The 23,494-nt window shown below is 42.1% G+C and overlaps 1 protein-coding gene and 1 long non-coding RNA gene across 2 annotated transcripts; both read right to left on the reverse strand.

Moving 5' to 3' along the window:
• Positions 1 to 512: 512 nt before the first annotated feature.
• On the reverse strand, positions 513 to 5,014 carry LOC115369672 (uncharacterized). The gene is made up of 5 exons (XR_003929190.1): positions 4,657 to 5,014; positions 3,858 to 3,931; positions 3,662 to 3,753; positions 1,031 to 1,202; positions 513 to 941 (listed from the first exon to the last, which is right to left on the reverse strand). It is a non-coding gene; the product is annotated as an uncharacterized LOC115369672 (long non-coding RNA).
• Positions 5,015 to 8,164: 3,150 nt separating this feature from the next.
• LOC115369670 (TRPM8 channel-associated factor homolog) lies at positions 8,165 to 22,791 on the reverse strand. The gene is made up of 11 exons (XM_030066338.1): positions 22,145 to 22,791; positions 20,780 to 20,993; positions 19,882 to 20,179; positions 18,610 to 18,911; positions 18,310 to 18,484; positions 18,087 to 18,181; positions 17,219 to 17,429; positions 14,932 to 15,168; positions 12,535 to 12,758; positions 11,888 to 12,001; positions 8,165 to 8,919 (listed from the first exon to the last, which is right to left on the reverse strand). The coding sequence occupies exons 1-11, from the start codon at positions 22,789 to 22,791 to the stop codon at positions 8,677 to 8,679; spliced, it is 2,760 nt and encodes a 919-aa protein (XP_029922198.1). The 3' UTR covers positions 8,165 to 8,676.
• Positions 22,792 to 23,494: the final 703 nt, after the last annotated feature.

The raw sequence follows: 23,494 nt of genomic DNA on the forward strand, positions 1-23,494 counted from the left end.
TGCTGAAATAACCAGCAGTTTAACTCCCAGGTTATTTTTGGGAACTTGTCTTGCATCATCATAGCTCTTCATTATCATATCCGTCATGGTCACAGTGACAGAGTGATGAAAAGCTGCTGTCTGTAGGATTTCATTCATATTTCTGTTAACGTGTAGGAAAACACTGTCAAGTCCATGAATTCAGGTTTATTGAGCTCTAAACAATTTAATAATTTCTCCATTTACAAATGTTTAAGGAAACAAATAATTCACCCATTTAACAAGACAGACCTGTGTGCTGTCGCATTATTCAAAGCTGATACTTCAAACTGCCAGCAATTAAAATCCCTATGTAGCTGCTTTAATGAATTTATGCTCAAATACGTTTTATGCATCTGGGGCGGTGGTAGCTCATGTAGCGTGAGGGGGGCTAGTACATAAGGTTGCGACAACGCCACCTGGGGAGTTTCACCCCAGGAAATTATCAGTTAAAGGGCTAATGCACAGGGGGGCCACTCAGGTTCACAGCATCACAGGCAGAGACATTTCAATAAAGAAATGTTTATTAACAAAAAAGAAATAACAACAAATAAACAGAAAAGGGAAAATAAACAAGAAACTCCACAATAATCAATATAAAAAAAAATGTTTAACTTGAAAGACAACAAACCAATAACAATTCACTCAAACAAAACAAAAAATAACTCAAGGCAACTCTCTAAACGATTAAACAACTTAAAAGCAGATCCACACTATGCAGGCGCTTCTGTATTATTATAGGGCCGGCTTCCGGGGTGTGAGGTCCGGCCATGCACTGCCTGCGGGGACAGAACCGGTCCTTATCGCCGCGGGTTAGCGGCTCGCAGCTCCAGCGGCTGGCCGGCGACTTAACCCCGTGAGAGGGAGCATAAACACACACAAACAGAGCCGAGCCAAAGCAGCAGCCGATCCTGGATCAGTAGCTGAAAAACACCAAAAAAATTTAGCACAAACAGATAAAAATTGTCAATGAACCGCTAAATAATGGTTGGAAATTTAGCGTGGTACATACCCTCAAGCTGTGCCACAGTGCAACCTCACTGTGGAGGGCGGGAGTAAACCCATCAAGATGCAAGTCAACAGACAACCACGCGACAGCGGGCCTCCAGCAGAGCAGTCTGTCCGCCCCTGGACCAGTGGTAAGCCACGCTACGAACAGGTGGAGACCGTCACCGAGATGCCTGCTGCGCGTTCCACAGTAAAAGAAAAACAGCACGAGGCCTTACCTGAGCGGTATTATGACCCTCGTCGACCGCCACGCCAAACAGAGGAGCCAAGCTGCCCAGCACGCTGCCTCTATACACCCGGAAGATGCATCGGGGAAAGAGGAAGGCTCAGGCATGGGCGCCCCCGACATATATATAGGCCTCGCTGATAATTAAAGTTTCGGAATGCTGGCACAGTGCCACACAGTGGCCGGGAGGGAAGAACCACTTGCCACACTCAGAAGTTAGAAAAGCTGACTTGTGCTAATTTTAGACCATCAGAGAAAATGTGGGTGGGGGACGTGACTGACCACTTCCTCAAATTTTTCAGTTTACGTGCTTCTTAGTAAAAGACAGGAAAAACACTTGCTGAAGTGACCAGCAGTTTAACACCAAGGTTGTTCTTGTAAACTTCTGTGTCATTCCGTGTCAACTCAGTGAAGGTGGTTGCTTGACCATCTCAGAATCTGTTTGTAGAAATGATCTTTGGCATCTGCGACTGAATCTGCCATTTTTTTTTAGTTTAAATTCCAACATTTTCATAATTTTTTACCGAATAGAAATTTTTAATAAATCACAATAGAAATTTAAAAAAAAAAATCACTTGAGAATAGGAAATTCAACGAGATGCCACTTTCAGATGTCCCTATCTCTTGAAGTATATGTCTTCATATTTTCAGGAGATGTTCAGAAGAGAGATTGCAGCAAATTCTGGCAATCAAGCCTCAGTTTTTTGCTTAAGACCTCCCAAATTCAGGATTTGTTCAAAAATTGCAAATAAAGTGGATTTTCAAAAAAATAGAAAAAATATACCCCCAATTCATAGGATCTATTTTTTTTTTTTTTTTTACTGTTTTTATTTGTCTCTGTGTTTTTATAGTTTTTACTGTTATCCTTTGTTTTTACGGTCATTTTGTGAAGTACTTTGTGAGCCTTTCTCTGTGAAAAGTGCAATATAAATAAATTTTACTTACTTAATATCTGACATTACCAATGCTTAGAAAGCTTTCATATGTTAGTATAAATGGGAGTTATGGCCAATCAGAGTTGACATAGCTAAAAAAGTAATTAATTTCCAAATGGCCAGATGGACCAGTACTTGGTCTCTAGTCTCAGCCTCTCCTGTTGAAAGGCGACCACACATGTGCTCATCCTTGAGCAGACATGTCTTTTTAGGGTTTGCCCAACTCTATGCAGCTTTTCCATCAGGATGTCTGGCATGTATTTCTCTTTGGTCCTGTTCCCATCTAGTATTAAAATGTGTCTTTGGTGATCCAACCACAAGTGGACAATCCGTCCATTCACACCTGGCGTTTAAATAAAATAAATAAATAAATCTCCACGTGTGTCTCGCCTGCCCGCTTGTGATCGGATCTCACTTTCCCATTCTATGTGCAAATAAGTTCTACTGGAAAAGTGACGTCTGGCTGGTGTTGGGGGTGTTGGGCTGGGCACGTGCGTCCTGGGACACATGTCTGTTTATACCTCTAATGCGATGCAGACACAAGCGTCCCAGACCACATCTGAATGCACTTTGAGATCCAGCAAATCAGGACTGTTCTTAGAGATGTCAGCTTGTGAACGGATTTCTCAGGATGAATGTTAATACCCTATGTTATCTGTGTCCCTATGTTATCTGTGTTTTTTATTTCTGTGCTTACAACTTCCATTGCACGTCTGTCCGTCCTGGGGAGCGATCCCTCCTCTGTTGCTCCCCTGAGGTTTCTTCCTATTTTTTTCCCCTTTTAAAGGGGTTTTTTAGGGAGTTGTTCCTCATCCAATGTGAGGGTCCAAGGACAGAGGATGTTGTATCTCCTGTAAAGCCCTTTGTGACAAATTTGTAATTCTGGGCTATATAAATAAAATTGAATTGAATTACCCAGTGGGGACAGGGCCTTTGACCTGCGATGCCCTCTCCATCGTGGTTTTCCACGATGGAGAGGGCACTCGCACCGCAGAAAACCACGACTGAGAGGGCATCGCAGATCATCCATGAAAAGATGACCTGTTGGTCCGTGGTTGTCAGGAAAAAGGACAGTTTGGTCATGACAGCCTTGGTGATGCCCACAGCCGGTGGACTGAGCCACTGTGACGGCACAGCTGAGGACAGGCTCAGGGGATGGACCCAGAAGTCCTGCAGGACTTTGGACACAACGTTAACCTGCCATGTCTGAAACAAAATATGATGGACGATTCAGATTTGATGGATTTTCAGTGTAAAACTTGCATTATGTATTTATTCCAAGTCTTTTCATGATAATGTTCTTATCAGCATGAGGAGAGGCTGGACCTCAGTTTCCGCTTCACCCTCGAGTGAGAGCCTCCACAGAGACCAAATACAAAGGTTTTCTTTATTTTTGCTCTATTGCTGACTCATTGGAAACAGACTGACTTGAATGTGTACAGTTAAGACAGAATCAGAGGTCTGTATGTCTCACCTCTGTCACCAGTCGGTCATGTCCTCGGCTGTCAGGTGGGATAGGAGCTGCTTCTGCTGCTGGAGACAAAACATCTGAACCAGCGTTTAGTTCTACAGGACAACAGCGGAAATCAGAGGCTTTGAGGAATTAACATGAGACCAGAATTCATCATATATTATTTTAGTGTGGGCCTGAAGTATAAAGTGGTTCTTACCTGTGAAAGGTAAGATTTCTCCTCCTAGCAGGTCTGCACAGTCTGATCACACATTGATGCTTACAATAATGGCTCTGAAGGAAATGAGATACAACAATATTACTTAACAGCCTCTGACACTCTTGAATTACAGTACAGCTGAAAATCTTTACAATGTAACCGCAATAAAAGGTAATCAGAAACCCTCATGGTATTCAAGAGGTCTGGAAATGAAATTCTTGCACACGGATAACTGTATTAGCATGATTATTTTGTTGAAAGTTTGAACTTTAGCCTGGGATTTTCAGTTCCTCCAAGCAAATGTAAGATAAAGCCTAAGTTGTTTTAACAGCAACAGCTCCTCACATTCAAACATGTAAATGCTGAGATAAAAGACACATTCTTCTTAATTGACCACAAGGAACATTCATTACGCTCATTAATTTACATGCAGACCAGACAATAAATCAATAAAATAAGTAAGCAAACAAACAAAAACTGTGAACAGTGATACTCTATTTGGCCAGCTGGTGATGCTAAGCAGCAGAAATAATTTGAATTTGTTAGACTGGCTGATTTCAACACTCTGTGGCAACATCACTGAAAATCAAAATAGTCTTCAATTATTTAAAATCTGGAAGATGGGCAGCCTGTTGTCAGTTGCTTTACCAAGAACACACACACACACACACACACACACACACAAACTGACAGTAAACTATTCACATATCTTTGACAGACAGTGGACTCCGTCCAAACTGCCCTTGAGGTGTAACCCCGCCTCTCCTCTGCTGGTAACTGGGTTTGTCATTAGACATACCTGGAGGTCCTTTGTTATCTTTACCTATTCCTACGAAATACACTCTCTTTGTCACGGGGCTGGAGGAAGGTGGAGGACCCAAAAGCAGGAGCCGCAGGCAGGAAAAAAGCTCAGTGGCAACAAAATATTTAATAGACTTGCAGGTGATGCAGGGAACACGAAAAACTCAGGCGGGAAGCAGGAAACAGAATGCAACACAGCACAGAACAGAACAGGACAATACAGCACAATGAACCGACGAAGAACAGAACTCAAACAGGACTTAAATAGACAAGAACTAATCATCAAACAAGACACACCTGGGGAAGGGGCTGGAGCACAAGACAGGAGAACACAGAGGATAGGCTGAGGGAAACACTGGGAGGGATCAGAACAATCAGGGATGATTAACAGACACAGGACAGGTGTGGCACAGGGAGGAGCAAACAAGACACAGGTGAAATCACTAAAAAGAACGAGGCAGATGAAACACATGAAACAGAATCAAACAAAACACAAGAAACAAAACCATGACAGAAACACACATGAAACAGAACCAAACAAAACACAAAACCATGACACTCTTGCTCTTACTCAATCTCTCTTTCCCCGTCTGCAACAGTGTCTGTGGTGGCTTTCTTCTTTGCGCATACTGGTGTGCCTGCGTGGAAGGACATCAGGTGGACCGCACACACACATCTGAAACCTAAAAAGTCCATTTGTGGATGTTCAATGCCAGAGAAGTCAGATATACAGCTCAACTTAAAAAAAAATGAAAATGACTCCCCTACTACTTCATACTTAGAGGCAGTGCACATCCACTCTCAAACAAACAAACAAACAAACAAATGGTAATCTACCTGCATTGAGCTGCATCCCTGATAATATACTTTTATCATAAATCAGTGTGCCTGCACTGGTTTTGTTTAAATTAAAACATGTTACTGGGGGCCATGGGTGACAGCTCGCTGTCTGTCAGCACCCGTCACTTGAATTTAGTTGATTCAATGTTTTGTGTCCATGTGCTGGAGAGGAAAAATTACACACTTCAGTTATATACACTTAAGTTATATAACATAAAAACAAAAAGCAAGGCATCTCTGTGTAGCAAGTGAAGTGGATCAAAGTGGTTCTTTTGTGTATAATAACATTTTGAAATTAAAATTACATCATATATGCCTCATTGTCATTGTCAGTGTATTTATGCGGGTGCTGTTGCCTAAATGTACATATAAATATATATTTTAGGATTCCTGAGACGGAGGCCATCAGACCGGAGCTGCCCGTTGTGATCCCTGGCATTGAAGAAGGTAGGTTTAACAGCAGATATGTAGATTTAAAAAACTTAAAAACTGTGCAGGCCAGTCAAGTTCATCCACACCAGACTCTGTCATCCATGTCTTTATGGACCTTGCTTTGTGCACTGGTGCACAGTCATGTTGGAAGAGGAAGGGGCCCGCTCCAAACTGTTCCCGCAAGGTTGGGAGCATGGAATTGTCCAAAATGTTTTGGTATCCTGAAGCATTCAAAGTTCCTTTCACTGGAACTAAGGGGCCAAGCCCAGCTCCTGAAAAACAACCCCACACCATAATTCCTCCTCCACCAAATTTCACAGTCGGCACAATGCAGTCTGAAATGTACCGTTCTCCTGGCAACCTCCAAACCCAGACTCGTCCATCAGATTGCCAGATGGAAAAGCGTGATTCATCACTCCAGAGAACGCGTCTCCACTGCTCTAGAGGCCAGTGGCGGCGTGCTTTACACCATTGCATCTGACGCTTTGCATTGCACTTGGTGATGTGTGGCTTGGCTGCAGCTGCTCGGCCATGGAAACCCATTCCATGAAGCTCTCTGCATACTGTACTTGGGCTAATCTGAAGGTCACATGAAGTTTGTAGCTCTGTAGCAATTGACTGTGCAGAAAGTCGGCGACCTCTTTGCACTATGCGCTTCAGCATCCGCTGACCCCTCTCCGTCACTTTACGTGGCCTACCACTTCGTGGCTGAGTTGCTGTTGTTCCCAAACGCTTCCATTTTGTTATAATAGAGCTGACAGTTGACTGTGGAATATTTAGGAGCGAGGAAATTTCACGACTGGATTTGTTGCACAGGTGGCATCCTATGACAGTTCCACGCTGGAATTCACTGAGCTCCTGAGAGCGGCCCATTCTTTCACAAATGTCTTGTTTCACAGTCTGCATGCCTGAGTGCTTGATTTTATACACCTGTGGCCAGGCCAAGTGATTAGGACACCTGATTCTGATCATTTGAATGGGTGAGCGAATACTTTTGGTAATATAGTGTATTATATATTATATTATAAGCGAGTTAATTCGGGAGGTGGAGCCACATGTGTCCAAGTGGACGTGTCACAAGGTTGTACTGATTGAGTAAAAACCCCGGGTCACACCACACACACACAAGAGGCAGAGGTGGAACTATGTGTAAACTAATTTATTGACAAGGTGGATTGGGCAAATAAAATATTAAAAATAAAAATATAGCACAGCTGCTGGCTTATGATAAAACAATAAAACATGCTGGCGTAAGTGTCCAATTAAAACAGTCTTTCCTCTAAACAGTCTATATGAGTAATATACTCAGTCCATTCCGGCGGCGTCCCGGTATCAGTCCGACCGTGTGCGTGGCGAGGCTCCGTCGGGGCGCACATTGAAGCCGCCTGGGCGCGCTCTCATAACAGCCCAAACTTTACCGATAGCGGATAGCGGTCCCTAAAGTGTGTGCACAAGATAGCAACTTTAGGGATAGCGCATGGAACACGCCCACGGACACACCTCCAGGCGCAAATGATGGAGTCGGCATAACGGATAGCGGGTAGCGGGTGGCGCAAGATACCGTTTAGGGATAGCGGAAGTTCCTAAATCCGCAATTTGCGGGTAGCGGGTAGTGGCAGCGGATAGCGGGTGGCACAAGATAGGGCCCTATATCTTTTTCAGACCCTTCCAGCACAATTAAGGTCATTACTTTGTTGATGTACACCATCATATTCTTCAAGATGGAAGGAAATAGAAAATACGATGGCAGAAGGGATTCCAATAGAAGCAATAACAGACAATGTACTATAAAAAAAGATGGCAAGCAATGAGAGTCATTGGTTCAATTTATTACTGAAAATCCCGCAGGAACATAATTTACAATCATGTAAATCAGAAGAGGCAGCTAAATTGTTAGGACGGTGTGCTTATGATTCCCATTTTGTACCAAATAGATCTGATGACAGATTCCAAAAATGGAACACAAAAGGTCTTACTAACTACTATACATTTGTCCACAAGGGGGCATTCCCAAGTTTTGAATCCTTGTAGGAAAAATATGACCTGGAAAAGAGTGATTTTTTTTAGCTACCTTCAAGTTCAGCATTACTTCAATCAAAATCTGAATACAGTCTTAGCAACAGATGAATTAGGTATTATCAAATCATTCTTAGCAACATCTAAATCCACCACATGCAATAAAATTATCTCCAGAATGTAGAACAGCATTCTCCAGTGTAGGTCTGAACATACGCTTTATATTAAAGAGAAATGGGAGAAGGAGGGTAATTTTCACTTCCAGCAACCAAGCTCAACAATAAATGACATTTTAACCTCATTCCTGTCTCCCTGCTTCTTTATTCAGTACTTGGGTTCTTTAGCCTTCACAGGCTCTATGATGCAGAGGTTTTGTATTAATTTTCTTTTAGTGTAGAGATAAGAGATATGTGTGAATCTTTTGCATGGAAACAAAGAAAATAGTTCAATGAAAACAGTAATGTTTGAACAAATTCAGAATACCATTTACAGCTACAAAATAAAGAGCTCTGTGTCCTGCTGCCTGGACAAGAACATTGCAAGCTTGGAGATATGCTGCTGCATTGCAAAAATAACCCTCAGATAGTCATTCAATCAATTAATAATAAGAATTAAGACTAAAAACCTTTTTTTTCCCAAACAACAATTTCTCTTGTAAATGTGTGTAAATCAACGTACTTTGAGAGCTTTCTTGATTCTGGTCTAGCTCTATCAGTGATAATCGACACAGTTAGCCGTACTGGACCATGGGGTGGTCAGTCCAGGCAGGCAGGCTGGACAGCTTCTCCTCAGTGGCTGCATCAATCGGCCAGCCCCAGGCCTTGAAGAACCCAGTCAGGTCCATCCCTACGGTCTCGGAGAAAGTCTGGGCGTACAGGTTCATTTTTCCTGGGTTGTCACTGGGAGTGTTGGTCATCTTGTGGTAAGCAGCGAAGACCTTCTTAAAAGCATCCCATCCAAACTTGTCCTGGAGCTACAGGGGAGGAGGCAGAGGTAGAGCAGTAGACCTTCATTATACCACAAGAGGGAACTCCGCTGGGCAGCTTCAAGATATATACATTACAGTTTTTTTCAATTGCTTACACACACAACCTTTATATATCACACTATTTCTAAACTCTTTCACTCAAACCTCACAACTTCACCTCAAATCAGCAAAACCATAAACTAATTCTCAGTCTTGACACAGTTTTCAATTTAGCTATTCACTTTTTGCAAATCAGTACACACAATTCTCTAGCTAACACACAAAAATCTGTCAGGAAGTAACTTGATTTCCCATTTCAAACACAACCAATCAAAATGCCACACTTATTCATCAGTGCCTCAGACTCTGTCCTCACATGTGTAAACAACAGTGATGGGAGTAACGGCGTTACTAACGGCGTTACTTTTATCAGTAACGAGTAATCAAAGAAATTACTGTTTGCCCCGCTGTAACGCCGTTACCGTTACTGACTGTCATGTCTAGAAAATTATGTTGAATGTTGTCTCGTGATTTCCTGTTTTATTTTGAAACCCCACTTCCCTTCTGTGTCAGGTAACTTGCCCTTCCTGTTGTGTTTCCCCAGTTGATTGTCTTTCCCCGCCCTGATTGTTTCCACCTGTTCCCCATTACCTTGTGTGTGTGTGTATATATATAGTCAGTGTTTTCCCTTGTCCTGTGCCAGTTTGTCTTGTGCCGTCTGCCGAGAAAACCACGCCAATCTAGTCTTGTTTGCCACAGCTTGTTTAGTGATTTTCGCCTTATTGCCACAGTTTTTCTGTTGTTACTTTGTCTTGCCATTTACTTTGTTTTCCAGACCACGCCACTGTGAGTACTTCTGTTGATACTTTTGTATTTAGGATTTTAGTTGATACTTTGTTTTATATTTCCTCCTAGTTGAGTGTGAATTCCTCCTAGTCGAGTGATTTTGGTTTTGTTTATGTCCTCCTTGCGAGAGAATATTTAAGTTGTTACTTTTGCCCGAATAAAGACTGTTTTCCCTTCAGAACCTTGTCTGGGGTTGTGCTTTTGGGTTCGCCTTGCTCGGACTTGTCATGACAATAAAATGCGCCGTTACTTGCCGTTACTTTCTACTAATACTTATTATTATTATTTTACTATCCTGTTTGAAAAATGTGCGTCTTGTGGAGAAAAAGCGGTGTGTCAATTTTCAAACCGGTCGGACTTTGCAGTTTTTCGTAACTTATCAACATGCATGGAGAATGACTGAGCACAAATTAGAAGAATCGTCTGTGTTCTCCGACGGCAGAGCGGATAGTTTCGCCGCCTGTCGAACAGCAGACCACGGGTTCAATTCCCCATCCTGACTAACTAACATCACTACTTTAAACTATAATGTATTACTTTTTCAAAGTAACGTGGCCAACAGACAATGATAGATGAAATTTGACAGCAATGTCCACACTGCAACAGCAACGCAAAAATATGTGCATTAATAAGATTTAAGAAAAGAAAAAAGTAATCATAAAAATTACTTTCCCCAGTAATTGAATTACTCTTCTGCAGCAGTAATTAAGTAGTAATCAAAATTACTTTTTTACAGAAGTAATTAGTAATTGTAACTTATTAGTTTTGTGAGTAATTGGTCCAAACACTGGTAAACAATAATTGTTTTACTGAACACCCCCCCCCCCCCCCCCCCCCCCGACGCCGGCAACATAGGCTGACGATGTCGCGCCGGTCAACAATCCCGCTGCTGGCGCCCCTCTGGCCGCTAGCGGTGCCCCTCCAGCAGATGGCGCCCTTGGCAATTGCCTATATCGCCTATGCCAAAAGCCGGCCCTGCCAACACCATCACCATAATGTTTTTTTTTTTTATTTGAAAAATGTATTTTTGTATTAAGAGACTATTACTTTAATAATTCATCAGCACCAAAGAAACATTTTGTAAGCATATTCATTTAAAACAAATATAACTGCCTCTGACAGTGGTGACACTAATCTGAGGGTGGTGACAGTCGCCTCATTACAACATACAATTCCAAAATTTATACCACTCAAGTCAATGGCTTCTTGCTTCACAACTTTATTTAACTATTTGGTACAAAAAAAAAAAAAAACCTACTCTTTCACATGATAAGCATGAGTTGTTCACATTAGCCAGCTTGTTTCCCTCCTGTTGCTACCTACATCAGACCTCTTCTTAAAAAGTATACATTTATTCCATAATCTAATCTAATATTTTTTATACAAAAGTGACGGTGTAGACAATTTATGGTTGTGACAGTAGCAGTGTCCAAAAATATGAAGAGATTTAAGAGAAAACAGCAAACTTACAGGAGCCTGAGTGGTCTTGAAGCATGCAGTAGAGCTGAAGGTTTGAAAAGGGCTCCTCAGGAATGTAATTGACCTTATATTTGTAGAGTTTTTTTTTTTTTTATTAAAACAATATAATAATAAATATAATATAATAAATATCTGACGGTGGTGACGAATATGTAGGACACGTTTTGAGCAACCACAAAATAATAGTAAATGTTGTTCAAAACTCATTGTTTGTAGTTTTTAATACATATTATGATGTACTCTTTCATGTGGTAAATATATTATTCAATGAAATTATTACTTTTTGTTGTTTCAATCAAGTTGAAGTGATTATCTCCTATCCGAGGACAATTGGTTTTGTAGGCCATGGGCCAACATATAATCATTAAATTAATAAAAATTAAAAATAAACCTATAAAAGAACCTTACAAATGTGCAAAGGACCCCCTGATTATGCCCTTGATTCTTTTTATTCATTAAAATGTGGTAAATTTCCAACAGAAATAGCATTTTTCTTAGTGGGGCATGATGTATCCAAATTCCCAACAATCAGTGATGAAATTAAATAGGAAGACAAACACATCCATGACCGCTAATGGCACTCCTACAAAGATACACACTCCAGTGTGACACAATGACTGTTTTTCCTGCAGTGGACTGTAATCCTCACCTGCATGTACGTCTCCAGGGCCACCCAACGATACCAGTTGACCAGACTCCTGCCGCCCTTCACATACTCCTCTGTGCGACTCTTCCTAGCATCGGGGGTCATAGCACCATGTGCCTACATCAAACACATGAGAGTCACCACAATTTTACACTGATCAAAGAGCAATGACCATGATATAGGACAAGTGGAGTAGTAATCATGCAGTTTACATAAGACAAATTCTTTACTATCCATGATATTTACTGCAAAGGAAATTTGTCTTTGGCATTCTGGCAACAGTAAAAACAGACACAGTTTTTTAAAACATAGTTAAAAAACAAACAAACAAACAAAAAAAAAAAAACTGTGCATTCCTAGCAGAAGCAGTAGTGTTCATGGGATTTGTGGGGAAGAGGAACTATTTTATTATGTTTCTGTTGTGAATGGCCACAGCAGAAGGCACAAATAATCTTTTGCATGCAATTTTCCTTGCTAGCGGGGCCTTGCGTCTCCTGCCTGCTGGCATAAGCTGGAAAGCTAAGCAAATTTTTTTGACAGAAAATTAATGGCAGCAGGCTTTTGACAAAACAACAAACACTTTGGACATAATGGCTTGTTAATATACTATGATACATACTGTTACAATACTACACTATGATTTTCTTCACCTTTGCCCTGTTGATCCCCAGCACCTCTTCGTGCACGTACACTGACCACAGGTTGCATGTGCCGTCTGTGGTGTGTGGTGGGAATTCCCAGCATGCTCTCTCCTGGTTGTGGCCCAGCTCATGGATGGGACCCCAGATATCTGTATGTCCGATTTTTTCAGGGTTGACCAAGCTATCTGCGTCAAATGAGTGCATCATGATAGGATAGCCTGAGTGCATCCCACCTGGATGGAGAGAATATAGAGAAAGAGAATGGCTTCATGGTTCAGCGACTCTGGAAATGCATTCAATTTGGAAGAATATTAGAGAGACAGAGTTCTCCTTAACATGGCCTCTGGAAAGATAGAGGAACAGGAGAGAGAGAAAGAGTGATATCAAAAATACATATTAGTTATACTGCATACTTATATGGCTAAAAGAGTTTGTAAAGTGCTTCATGTAAAAACAAGGCACACAGCAAATAAAAGATGACAAATTGAAACAAAAGAGGATAGCCATGCATGAAAACATTAAAAGACAATAAAATAAACTACTATGATTCATCGTTAAAACCTCAGGATACTGTTCAGCATTGACTTTTACTATTAACCTCCCTCAGTAATGAAGCCTCCACTGATAATTGTGAGGAATTTCATTTCTTTTTTTTTATTGTCTTCAACAACAGATTCAGGTGAGAATATGAGAAAAATATGATTATGAAATTTGATCAGTAATTAATCAGTAATGATTATCTCTGACAGGCAACAACCTGGAGGGGATCATGCTTTAAGTTGCGTGTATCTGTCCATATGTGTGTGTTGGTGTGTATCTGTCTGCAGCTAATCTTGCATACTACTACACTGTTATGACTGGATGATGAAGGATTTCTTGTGGTTGTGGTGACTCAAAACATTTGAAAAACCTGTTTTATACCATAATCCTAAGTCCTGCCCCCCTTAGTTACTGTTGCTAGGTCGGACAAGGTTTTTTCACCCAGCCATGGAGAACATGACATTCAGTGAAAGGCTACTCAAAGTGTTGTTTGGACAGTTTTAACATATAGGTTACATATGTATACTGTCTTCTGCTGAATCTAACCATGTCAGGGAAAAGAAATTTGACCTCCACTTTTTACAAGGTGACCTTTGAAAAGGCGGCTCCACCATGACCAAGACACACTTTTCCAGCAGAAAGTAGATTCAACTGCAGAAATGCCTATGTAGGTTAACTTATCACTTATAGTGGCATGATAATGAGCTGTGCATAATGTCTCCTCCTCATTCCGTTCCACAGCTGGCACCTGGAGTGCACTCTACTGAGTGTACTGAGTGCACTTTGAAAGCTGAATATTCAGTCATTTTACAGTTTTTCTCAGTTGCTAAAACACTAAGCTCCATTCTCTGAACCAAATTCTCAGTGGCCTAAACTCATTTTTAAACACTGTTCAGGTACTTGGACACAAGTTGTGAAACTCATCCGCTCTTTTTTGCTAAACCCTAAACACATTCTCAGTCACTAAACACATTTCACAGTGTCATACACTCGTGTTGCAAAACTGTAAACACTGACAGCTAAATGTGAACACAACTCCAACACAGCTGTCACCTTTTACACACAACAACTCAAAACTGAACACACGCGTTTCCAATGAGATCAGACTAGTTGGACGGGATAAAAGTCAGTTCAGAGTGCATACAGAGAGGCAGAGGACGAAGAGTACGTATGTATGAGAAGTGGTGGACGAGGAGGAAGGGGGCGAGGAAGAGGAAGAGGCCAAGGAACACCAAGGACTATCATCACTGATAAAATCTGGGCAACTATTGTACACCATGTCCTTGTTCATGGGATGACAATGAGGGAAGCAGGACAAGGACTTCAACCCAATTTGAGTAAATATTGCCTGTGACATGGATGAAGTCCTCTGGCCAGCCCCCCAACAAAGACATGATGTTAGAGAATGAATCTCAGTGACTTGATTGTGCAGTAATGTGCTTTTCATTTAGTTTTATTTTTTGCTACGAAAGTGCTGAATGTAGTCTACATATTGCTTTGACTATGATATTATTTTGCTAAATGCATTTACAATAAACATTTTCTGTTAACTACATGCCCTGGGTGCTGTGTCCTAAATTATTTTATGTAGTGTCTGACCAATGCTCTGAGGTGACTGTATTTTTACTTGCTGTGCATGATCTGAATACATTGTTTGGTTTTGAACACAGGATAAGTGGTTTTGAGGTGATAGTTTGATTTTGATGGAAAAGTCTAGGGTTTTGTGAATGTAGTTTTGGTTTTTGGATATGTGTTTAAGGTTTTGAGAAAATGGGTGGAGGTTTCAAGAAATGTGTTTTAGCAACTGTAATATGAAAAAAAAAATGCAAATCAGAGGTTGGGGTAAGTTGCTGTGTTCCCACTTACCAATGGAAATCTGCACATCTGCCACAAAGCGTTCCTTGCGGGGGAACTTGTGTGGGATGGCAGCCAGGTCAGCGATGCCCCTCATGATGTCATCCCAGACTGCCGCCACCTTGTTGGGACACTCCAGGCCCCGAACAACATCTGATGGTACGGTAATGATGATGTTCTCAAACTCCAGCTCTGCCCAGGGTGTCGGGGCTTTGCGAAGCAGTGACCAATCAGCTGCTGTCGTCACACCTGAAGATAAATCAGGGGTATATTGTGAAGTTTTATTTGGCTATGGGAATGTTACTGTAACAAATACTGAAACTCTTTCAGGGCCAGTTGAAAATCACATCTCAAGTCTTTGTAGTTGTAAACCATGACAAGTCTTGACTGGCATCATGGACTGCTGACTTTACCTACACTACTCACAAAAAGTTAGGGATATTTGGCTTTTGGGTGAAATTTATGGAAAATGTAAAAAGTTCACGCTACAGTGATATTATATCATGAAAGTAGGGCATTTAAGTAGAAGCATACACTGGTGATTTCCTCATCTCAAACAATTTCTTGAAACAAAAGCCAACAACAGTGGTGGATATACCACAACAAAAAATGTCAGTGTCAATAACTTGTCATGTGCCCTTGAGCATCAATTACAGGTTGACCACGACGTCTCATGCTGTTCACAAGTCGAGTTATTGTCTGCTGAGGCATGGCATCCCACTCTTCTTGAAGGGCGGCCCTCAGGACATTGAGGTTCTGGGGTACAGAGCTCCAGCCTCTACACGGCGACTCAGCTGATCCCATAGGTTTTCTATGGGATTCAGGTCTGGAGAAAGTGCAGGCCACTCCATTTGAGGTACCCCAGTCTCCAGCAGCCGTTCCCTAATGATACGACCTCGATGAGCTGGAGCATCAAACACCTGATGTGAATTTTGCCATTAAACTCCTTGTTAGAGAACAGCAACTTGTGCAAAAAGTACTCAAACACTGAACAGTTGGACATGTGCATTCAAAAGTTTACAGAAGGTCACATTAAGTTCACCTGCAAAGGTTATAATGCATTTTAGGTTCATCCTGAAATTTCACTTGAATATCCCTAACTTTTTGTGAGTAGTGTATTACAATGGCACAAGAGTCCTCTTTTCTGGACCTCAATTAATTATTTTTGATTCACTGTTTTTTCCTTCTCATGTAAGCCTGGCTATCTTGAACAAAAGCAATACTCAACACAACTTGCCAAGAAGTTATTTAACAGATCAAGCAGGTTCGTCTTTAGTCCCTCAGACTTTCGTGTGAGATCTTCTTCACTGGACGAAGAAGCTGGGAGATTCTCCTCAAGAATTTCTTAGTGATCACTTTAGTGAACTTTTTACTAATTTCATGTGAATTTACAGGGTCATTTCTTGTTAATTTGTTCATTGCCTTGTTTCCCAGATTTTGGAACGAAATTGAGTGAAAGTGCTCAGGTTTCAAAGTGTTAATTATCAACGGATTTTCAAGTCTTGGTCAATTGTTGCTTGAAGGACTCAGGTCCAGCTTCAAAGTAGCAGGTCTCAATTTCATAACTTGAGTCCGTCTCAAGTCCAAATCTCGAGCCTCTGGTCTACAGCTTTGGCCGACACTAGACACAACTGTAGCAACAGTGTCCTCTTGTTGTCTAAAACTGCCTAGCTCTATTAAATGTGTGTTACACTGTACATGCAGGAGTGGTTGTTAATAAAATTCTGAGAACACCTACTGCAAAAGGAGACAGACAACGCCCAGTTGAGCAGTAAATTCATTTACTTGCAAGGAGTGAGTAGCTTACCACACTGGGCAGCGACCTCTCACTGAGGAACTTGTTCACATGTCAGCAGTTATCTACTCTATTCTAACAGGAAATTAATCCTTATATGGTCATCTTCAACTGTTCAGCTACAACACATATCATATTTCACTCTCACTTGGGTAAAGAGTGGAAAACTACTGTCTGCACTCTTCCATGCAGTGCCATGGAAATAATGGTAATATCATAATGCAATTTTCATAACAGTGGTCACCAACGACTGCCAAAAAGTAGTCAACCAGCTGAGTGGAGGATCAGACTTTGAGTTTGACGTTCGAAGTGCTGCTGGACAGTAAAGAAATTTCCACCTTGGGCTGTTTGGTTGTCTCAAAAGCTCTACACAGGCTCCAAATTATCAGCCTATCAGCATCAGTCTAGTGGACAGGTGGGCCCAACAGAGAGCACTGAAACAGTTTGAAGAGAATGACACACACACACACACACACACACACACACACACACACACACACTTACCGGACTTGTAATATGGTGCAGATATGGCAATATGCACAATGACCTCTGGGCCCTCCAGCTGTGTATTGGGTGGGGCCACCAGGTAGATGAGCCCCCCCCACAGGTTCCACACCTGCATCACCTCTGAGGTAACAGGGAAGTGCTCGACGACATGTGGTGCTCTCTTCAACTCCTCATGATTCAGATAGTCCGTCTGACAGCCGATCTGGACCTGAGCAAGACACAGAGTCAACGTCACCACGCGACACATGTATGAACACATTATTTATGTTTACATACCTGCATATGTAAACATATGCAGGTACATATGTTTATGTGTGTTGTGATATACTGACTTCTATTGAAGATTTGAAGCATACATCCTATGTTTAACCACTTGTTTTTCTGGTGCACTCATTAAGTTGTTTATAATACAACAGGAGTTTTAGTCCATCAAACACTGCAGTTTATGAGGTTTGCACCCATAGCTGCTTCTGATAAACTTAATGCACCCTGCGTCACTCACAATAATGGCAATGCAGGGACACATGTTTTGGAACTGGACAAAAGCAGCTAAAATCCCTGGAGTCCCATCAGACACAACTCTATCTGCAAACTTCCATTTTATCAAAACTTTTAGAGAAAGTTGTCTATAGCTTCCATGAAGCACAATGACAACTTTGATATTTAATATGTCTCTGTCTGCTTTTACAATGATGAATAGCATTATATAAACAGGCTGCTGTAAACTGTTGTATAAATGAACACCACTACTAAGCCACATGCCATGGCAATATATTATGTATATTTTGAATATAGCCTTGATTTGAATTTAAGACATGATGAACTCAATAACCTTGATATTTTCAGATAATGAAGTGTACTGTACCCTCCAACCCTTGTTGACAATCTCTGCTGGCATGGTCATCTTGGTCTTCATACCAGGAGAGAGGTAAAGACCTGTACTTAGCCACGTGTCGGCTCCTAACACACACACACACACACACACACACACACACACACAGCAACAGCAGTTTAACTTAAATAAATGTGAATGTATGAAAGGTGCTGGACATTTGTTGTCTTGTTGGTGATCAACAAAGCGGTCTGACCTCCTGTATTGGCATTAATCTTGATCTTATAGTTGTAGACAACAGGCATCACAGGATTATTCTTGATGAGGTAGGGCAGGAGGGCATCAGGGTCTGGGCACACCTTGTAGACCTCTGACCCCAAATTGAGGAGCAGGTGGTCTTTGGGGGTGCGCACAGGGCAGCTCTCACTCACCTTCATTAAAACACATGAGTAATGAATAAATGTTGGTTGAAGATGGGTCTTAAAAGAACATCAAGTAATCTATGACCTTTAGTGACAGCGACTGTAAAACAGTGGTACACTGGTGTGCTGCCTACCTGCGGCATGTCTGACTTCTTCAAAAAGTCTGTAAGAGTAGACAACATCTGCATGTAGGGGTACCAGTCATGAGCCTTCATGTGCAGATAGGTGGTGCAGTCTGAGCCCAGCTTTTTAAGAAGCGACTCCTCATTCTTGGTAAGTGCCTCCCCTTCAACAACATGACCAGCAAAGCGGTGTAGTAGGTGGCGAAAGTGGTAGTTGTCTTTAGCAGCCTGGCCAAGGACAGGAGCCTTATAGGAACCTGGTGCCAGTGTCACTCCCAGCAGGCTCAAGCCCATCTTGTTGAGGATGTGGTTCCCTGCAGTACAAGAGGTGAATTACTCGATTGTCTGGTATGGATGAATCTATTATGATGATGGGTTGTTTTTTCCAAGGCTACTACTGCTAACAGTATTTTTAGAATGGAACCCCTGTCAATTTTCAGTATCTTTAAAAGCTAGTCTGTTCTGTGATGCCATATGGGCTATAGATGCAAGCAACGGTAGGCTCCTTAAACAGTTTAATCTGCAGATTTCTGCTATGATCGCTCTTTAATTTTAGAGCTTGTGGCAACGCTGCTCAGTTACAGTAAAACAAGCTGCTGTCTCTTTAAGTCTCTGGGGTTCTGATTTTACTCATATTTCCTTTACTTTTTTCACTGTATTTATTTATTTATTTATTTTTTATTTTACAACTTTTTAAACTGTTTTAGTAGCATTTCGGTTCCATTAAATAGTAACAGTGGAATGAAAGGAAGAACAAGGCAGAAAGAAGGGATGGCACCCACCCATTTCAAAACAGTAGCTCATTGTTATCCAACATAACATGACTCAGTTTTAAGTAATCAATTCACTACCTGATTTAGAGGAACTGAGTTAGCTGAATGATGTAAGCCAGATAATTGAACCAGCTAAAATCAAAATAGCTGGGATTAAATAAGCAGTTACTCAAACCCAAACCCAAATATCTGTGAAAGCCAAAAAGTAGGGTGCCAGGTCACTGATGGCAGGTGTTGCCACAACTTCTGCACTCTGTAAAAGGGGACATCACCTACCACTAAAGACCCGGTGCCCTTCTTTTCACTATTACAGCTCAGACTTGAGAGAGATTTGGATTTGGGGTTTAGTGACCCTTTAAACTATGAGTGAAGGACCATGTTGGAAATAAGTGCATGCACTTTTACACATCATCCTTTGGATTAGTTTTAGCTCTATCCATAAATAAATAAAATCAAATCAAATCAAATCAAGAAAGGCACTATGGTCAGTGTGGAATCAACTGTGAATTACCTGCAAAGTCTGTCAGTGGGTTTTGCCCATGGTGTGTCTGTGCCCAGTACCAGGCGTGCCCACCAATCAGAAGGCCTCCTCCTTCAGCCACAAACTCCTGGATCTCCTGTGCGTGATCATCGCTGTATGCTTGACACACAAACACACTCAGGTCTTTCCTGAAGTTTGTCTTCTCACAACGCAATCCCAGGTTGCTCAGCAGGTTGACATAATGACCGAGTGATGGGACAACACCGACTACTCCATTCCGACCCTCATCCAACCAGCGAATAGCATTTGTCAAAAATGGAGCCATCTCCTGTGATGAAGTTTATTGGAGAGACATAGTAGAAAATAAAAGATATTGAATGCATTGAAAAGATCAGTGCACACCAACCACACACTTTATGTTTTGGCATCTTAAGTCTTGTAAATTCTAATCTTGTAAGTTAGGGGCCATCAGGGCTGAACTGGGCCAGACTTTTTCAGGCCACGCATCAGTCAGGTAATCAGGCCAGAGCCGGGTAATGTGGTTCGACTCGGATTTTTTTTTTTTTTTTTTTTTTTTTTTTTTGAGGGGGTGGGGGGGTGGGGTGGGGGGGGGTTTACTTTACTACTTTACTAGCCTGTCTCTTTGACTTAAAAAAAAAAAAAAAAAGGGTCAGACTGGCGAGGCCAGCTTGACCGGACCGGCCTGACAGCTGATTGGCCTGGCCGGTGACCTGTCTAAAAAAAAAGAAAAAAAAAGACAGGCAGGCCATCAGGCCAGGGACAGGCCGGCACTTCGGGAATTCTTCCGGTTCTCCCGATGTACCGGGCCTGATCTTCATTACATAGCAAACACACATAAAAATCCTAACCCAGTGATCAATTTATTTCACAGAGACAAAGACAGATCTTTCAGGAGTTCAAAATTCACCTGATGCCCCAGGGCTATTTCATGTGTGACCACAATGACCCGACCCCGTCCATAGTACGCTCCTGCCACAAAAGGCTGTCCCTGCTCGTTGCTGCCAATAGGGAAGGCCAGTGGGCCATGGACCAGCACTTCAGAGGGTATCCCATCACTGAAGTGAAACTCTGACACACCTTGGAGAAGGAACTTGAGGTCGTCCTCAAAATCCTTACCAATTCTGTATGTGGAGGGGGAGGAGAGGAGGGAGAAAAAGATAGAAAGAGACAAGATGGGGAAAGCAGAAACTGCCATTTTAAAGAGATATATTTTCATTTCAGTGTGGCTTTTATTAAACCTAACAAGGTTTTGTGCATGATAAATAACTTCTCAACAAATGATTATCTGGTAAACAGTTGTGTGATGGCTTAATTACATAGTGTAAATGTGATATAAATGGCTTAATTATCATCAAATTAAAGGCGATGAGTGTTTGACACCACTAGTTATTTAGCATACGCTAGGACAACCAGGTCCCTGTTTTGTAAAAATGTTCCAGCATGCCATGTGCATTGGGGTGACATATTAAATATGTTCATATTAAAAAATGCAACTTTCAAAATATTCCAAAACAAGGCTTTTCAAATGTCTTCTGAAATATCAAAAACCTCGCTCACAGAGCATCTGCATGTGTGCGCTCAACCAATCGTGTGTATCCTAGCGCCATAAAAGAAGAAACTCCTCCTCTTTTTCTTTTTCTTCTCCTTTTCTTCAGGTTCAACATGAAGTGACAGGAAAAGCTACACACGACCTTGAACCACATTATTGAGCAAGGTCAACACATGAATTAACTCCACCCTCAGGGAGGGTGGAGTTATCCCCCCCCATCAGGGGCTGTGATCTGAGTGGAGCGTCATGTTTCTCCTTATTCTCGTCACAGCGCAGTTCAAGGAGGTCTTGATGCCGCTACAAGCGCTTCCAGAACTGTCAAAGCTTAAGTGAAGACAACACTCAGCAAGACTTGCAAGCCAGTGGGTCCAATAAGGTGTGCTCAGCGCCAAGGCACATGAAGCACTGCCTGGTGATGAAACCCAGGCAGGTGTGGCTCTCCTTTGTCTGGTCCAAGGAATCCGTTTTTCCTGTGGATGATGTGTTTCAAGAGTGTAGTCATTGTCAAACCTGAGGAAAACAGGATGAAGAAAAAGCAGAGGAGTTCCCTCTTTTACAGGGAACTTGCGGAGTGCTAAGACACACACATGATAGGTCAAACTCATGCAAATCCATGCAAATGGTCAGTGAGTGGGGTCATTCATATAATGGGAACAGGCCTACGCCCATAGAATCTGCCAAAGGGCAAAGTCTTTGTGACACAGGACAGAAGAAAATACTCACGCTACACTCTGCCATGAGGCTGGGATCTGAGGGTAGACTGGCAGCCACCCAGCCTCCCCGCAATGCTCAGTGAAGTAGATCCCTGCCACACTGGACACTTTATTCCCTGGAAAGTTAAGGAGGGTGTTCTCCTTAGGGTGCTCTTGAGCCCAGTGCCATGCCTGCCCAGCTATCAGCAGTCCTCCTCCAGCCTTCAGATACGCCACCAGGTCTCTCCCATCAGCTTCCACACTGTAGGCATCTGTCACATACACTCCAACACCCAGATTATCATGAAACTTTTCCACCACAGTAGCTTGGAAGCTTGATCTGCTGAGGTTATCTGCCACTGCCTTGACACGCTGGTGGACTGCCACAGACAGGTTATCAGATTTGTCCCCTCTCAGCCAGATCAGGGCATTTTCTACCAGGGCAGGGAAGGTGGTCAGGTAGCTTTCATGCCCCAGGACCACAATGCGTCCACTGCCATACAGGGAGGCAGCCATCAGCACCTGGCCTCGGGTGTTCATGGCTAGAGGGAAGGCATCGTCTCCAATCAGGACCAAGTTGCTGGGAACACTGGGGCCACGAATGTCCAACTCCTTCAGGCCTTTGGTTAAGGAGGCGTAGGCCTGCTCGTGGTAGGAGGGGGTTCGCTGGGTGGACATCTTGAGGACTAATGATACTTGAAAGGTAACTAGATAAACTATAAGGATTAGGTGTAGGCAGAGGGTCTGGTATAAGGATCAAGGTTAGCTGTTGAGCTAAATCACAGTGAAACGGTTGTCAGGTGCTGCAGACAGAGCTCAGAGAGTTAAAAATGAAGGTAAAATAGTCATTAACTATCTATGTGTTACACATTTATAGCAGTGAAATGATCCACAAATAAAGAAAATCAGTGGTTTTCTATCAGGCACTGTCAGGACAAAAAAATCTGCAGGTTTTCATTCTAGCCAAACACGGCAGTACCCAATTTACACTTTCAGAAACCAGAGAGGATAAGCCAGTTGGGTGATCTGGGGGTCCCAGAGGGTCAAGTCTGCAGCATGACAAGTATAACTAAACAAACCCCCACAGACTGTGTACATAAATACATCAGTGCAAAACAAGTCCATGACCATGACTGTTTAGGCAAATTGAAGACTAAATGGAAAAATGGCAAAAATGAACAATAGATTCAACAAGGAAAATAATCTTTAGCTGCAGTCACAATGTCTCTGCAGTCTCTCTTTAAAAAGCAAAAAGTGAGATTTAAGATTTAGTAAACATACAGTACTGATACTAAAACTACAGCTAACACCATAGTGATCCTTCAGTTTTTACCTTCAGGTTGACAGTCCAACTGATGTCAATCCACGCAGGCACACCGGT

The sequence above is a fragment of the Myripristis murdjan genome, chromosome 13, assembly GCF_902150065.1.
Source record: "Myripristis murdjan chromosome 13, fMyrMur1.1, whole genome shotgun sequence".
NCBI lineage: Eukaryota > Metazoa > Chordata > Actinopteri > Holocentriformes > Holocentridae > Myripristis > Myripristis murdjan.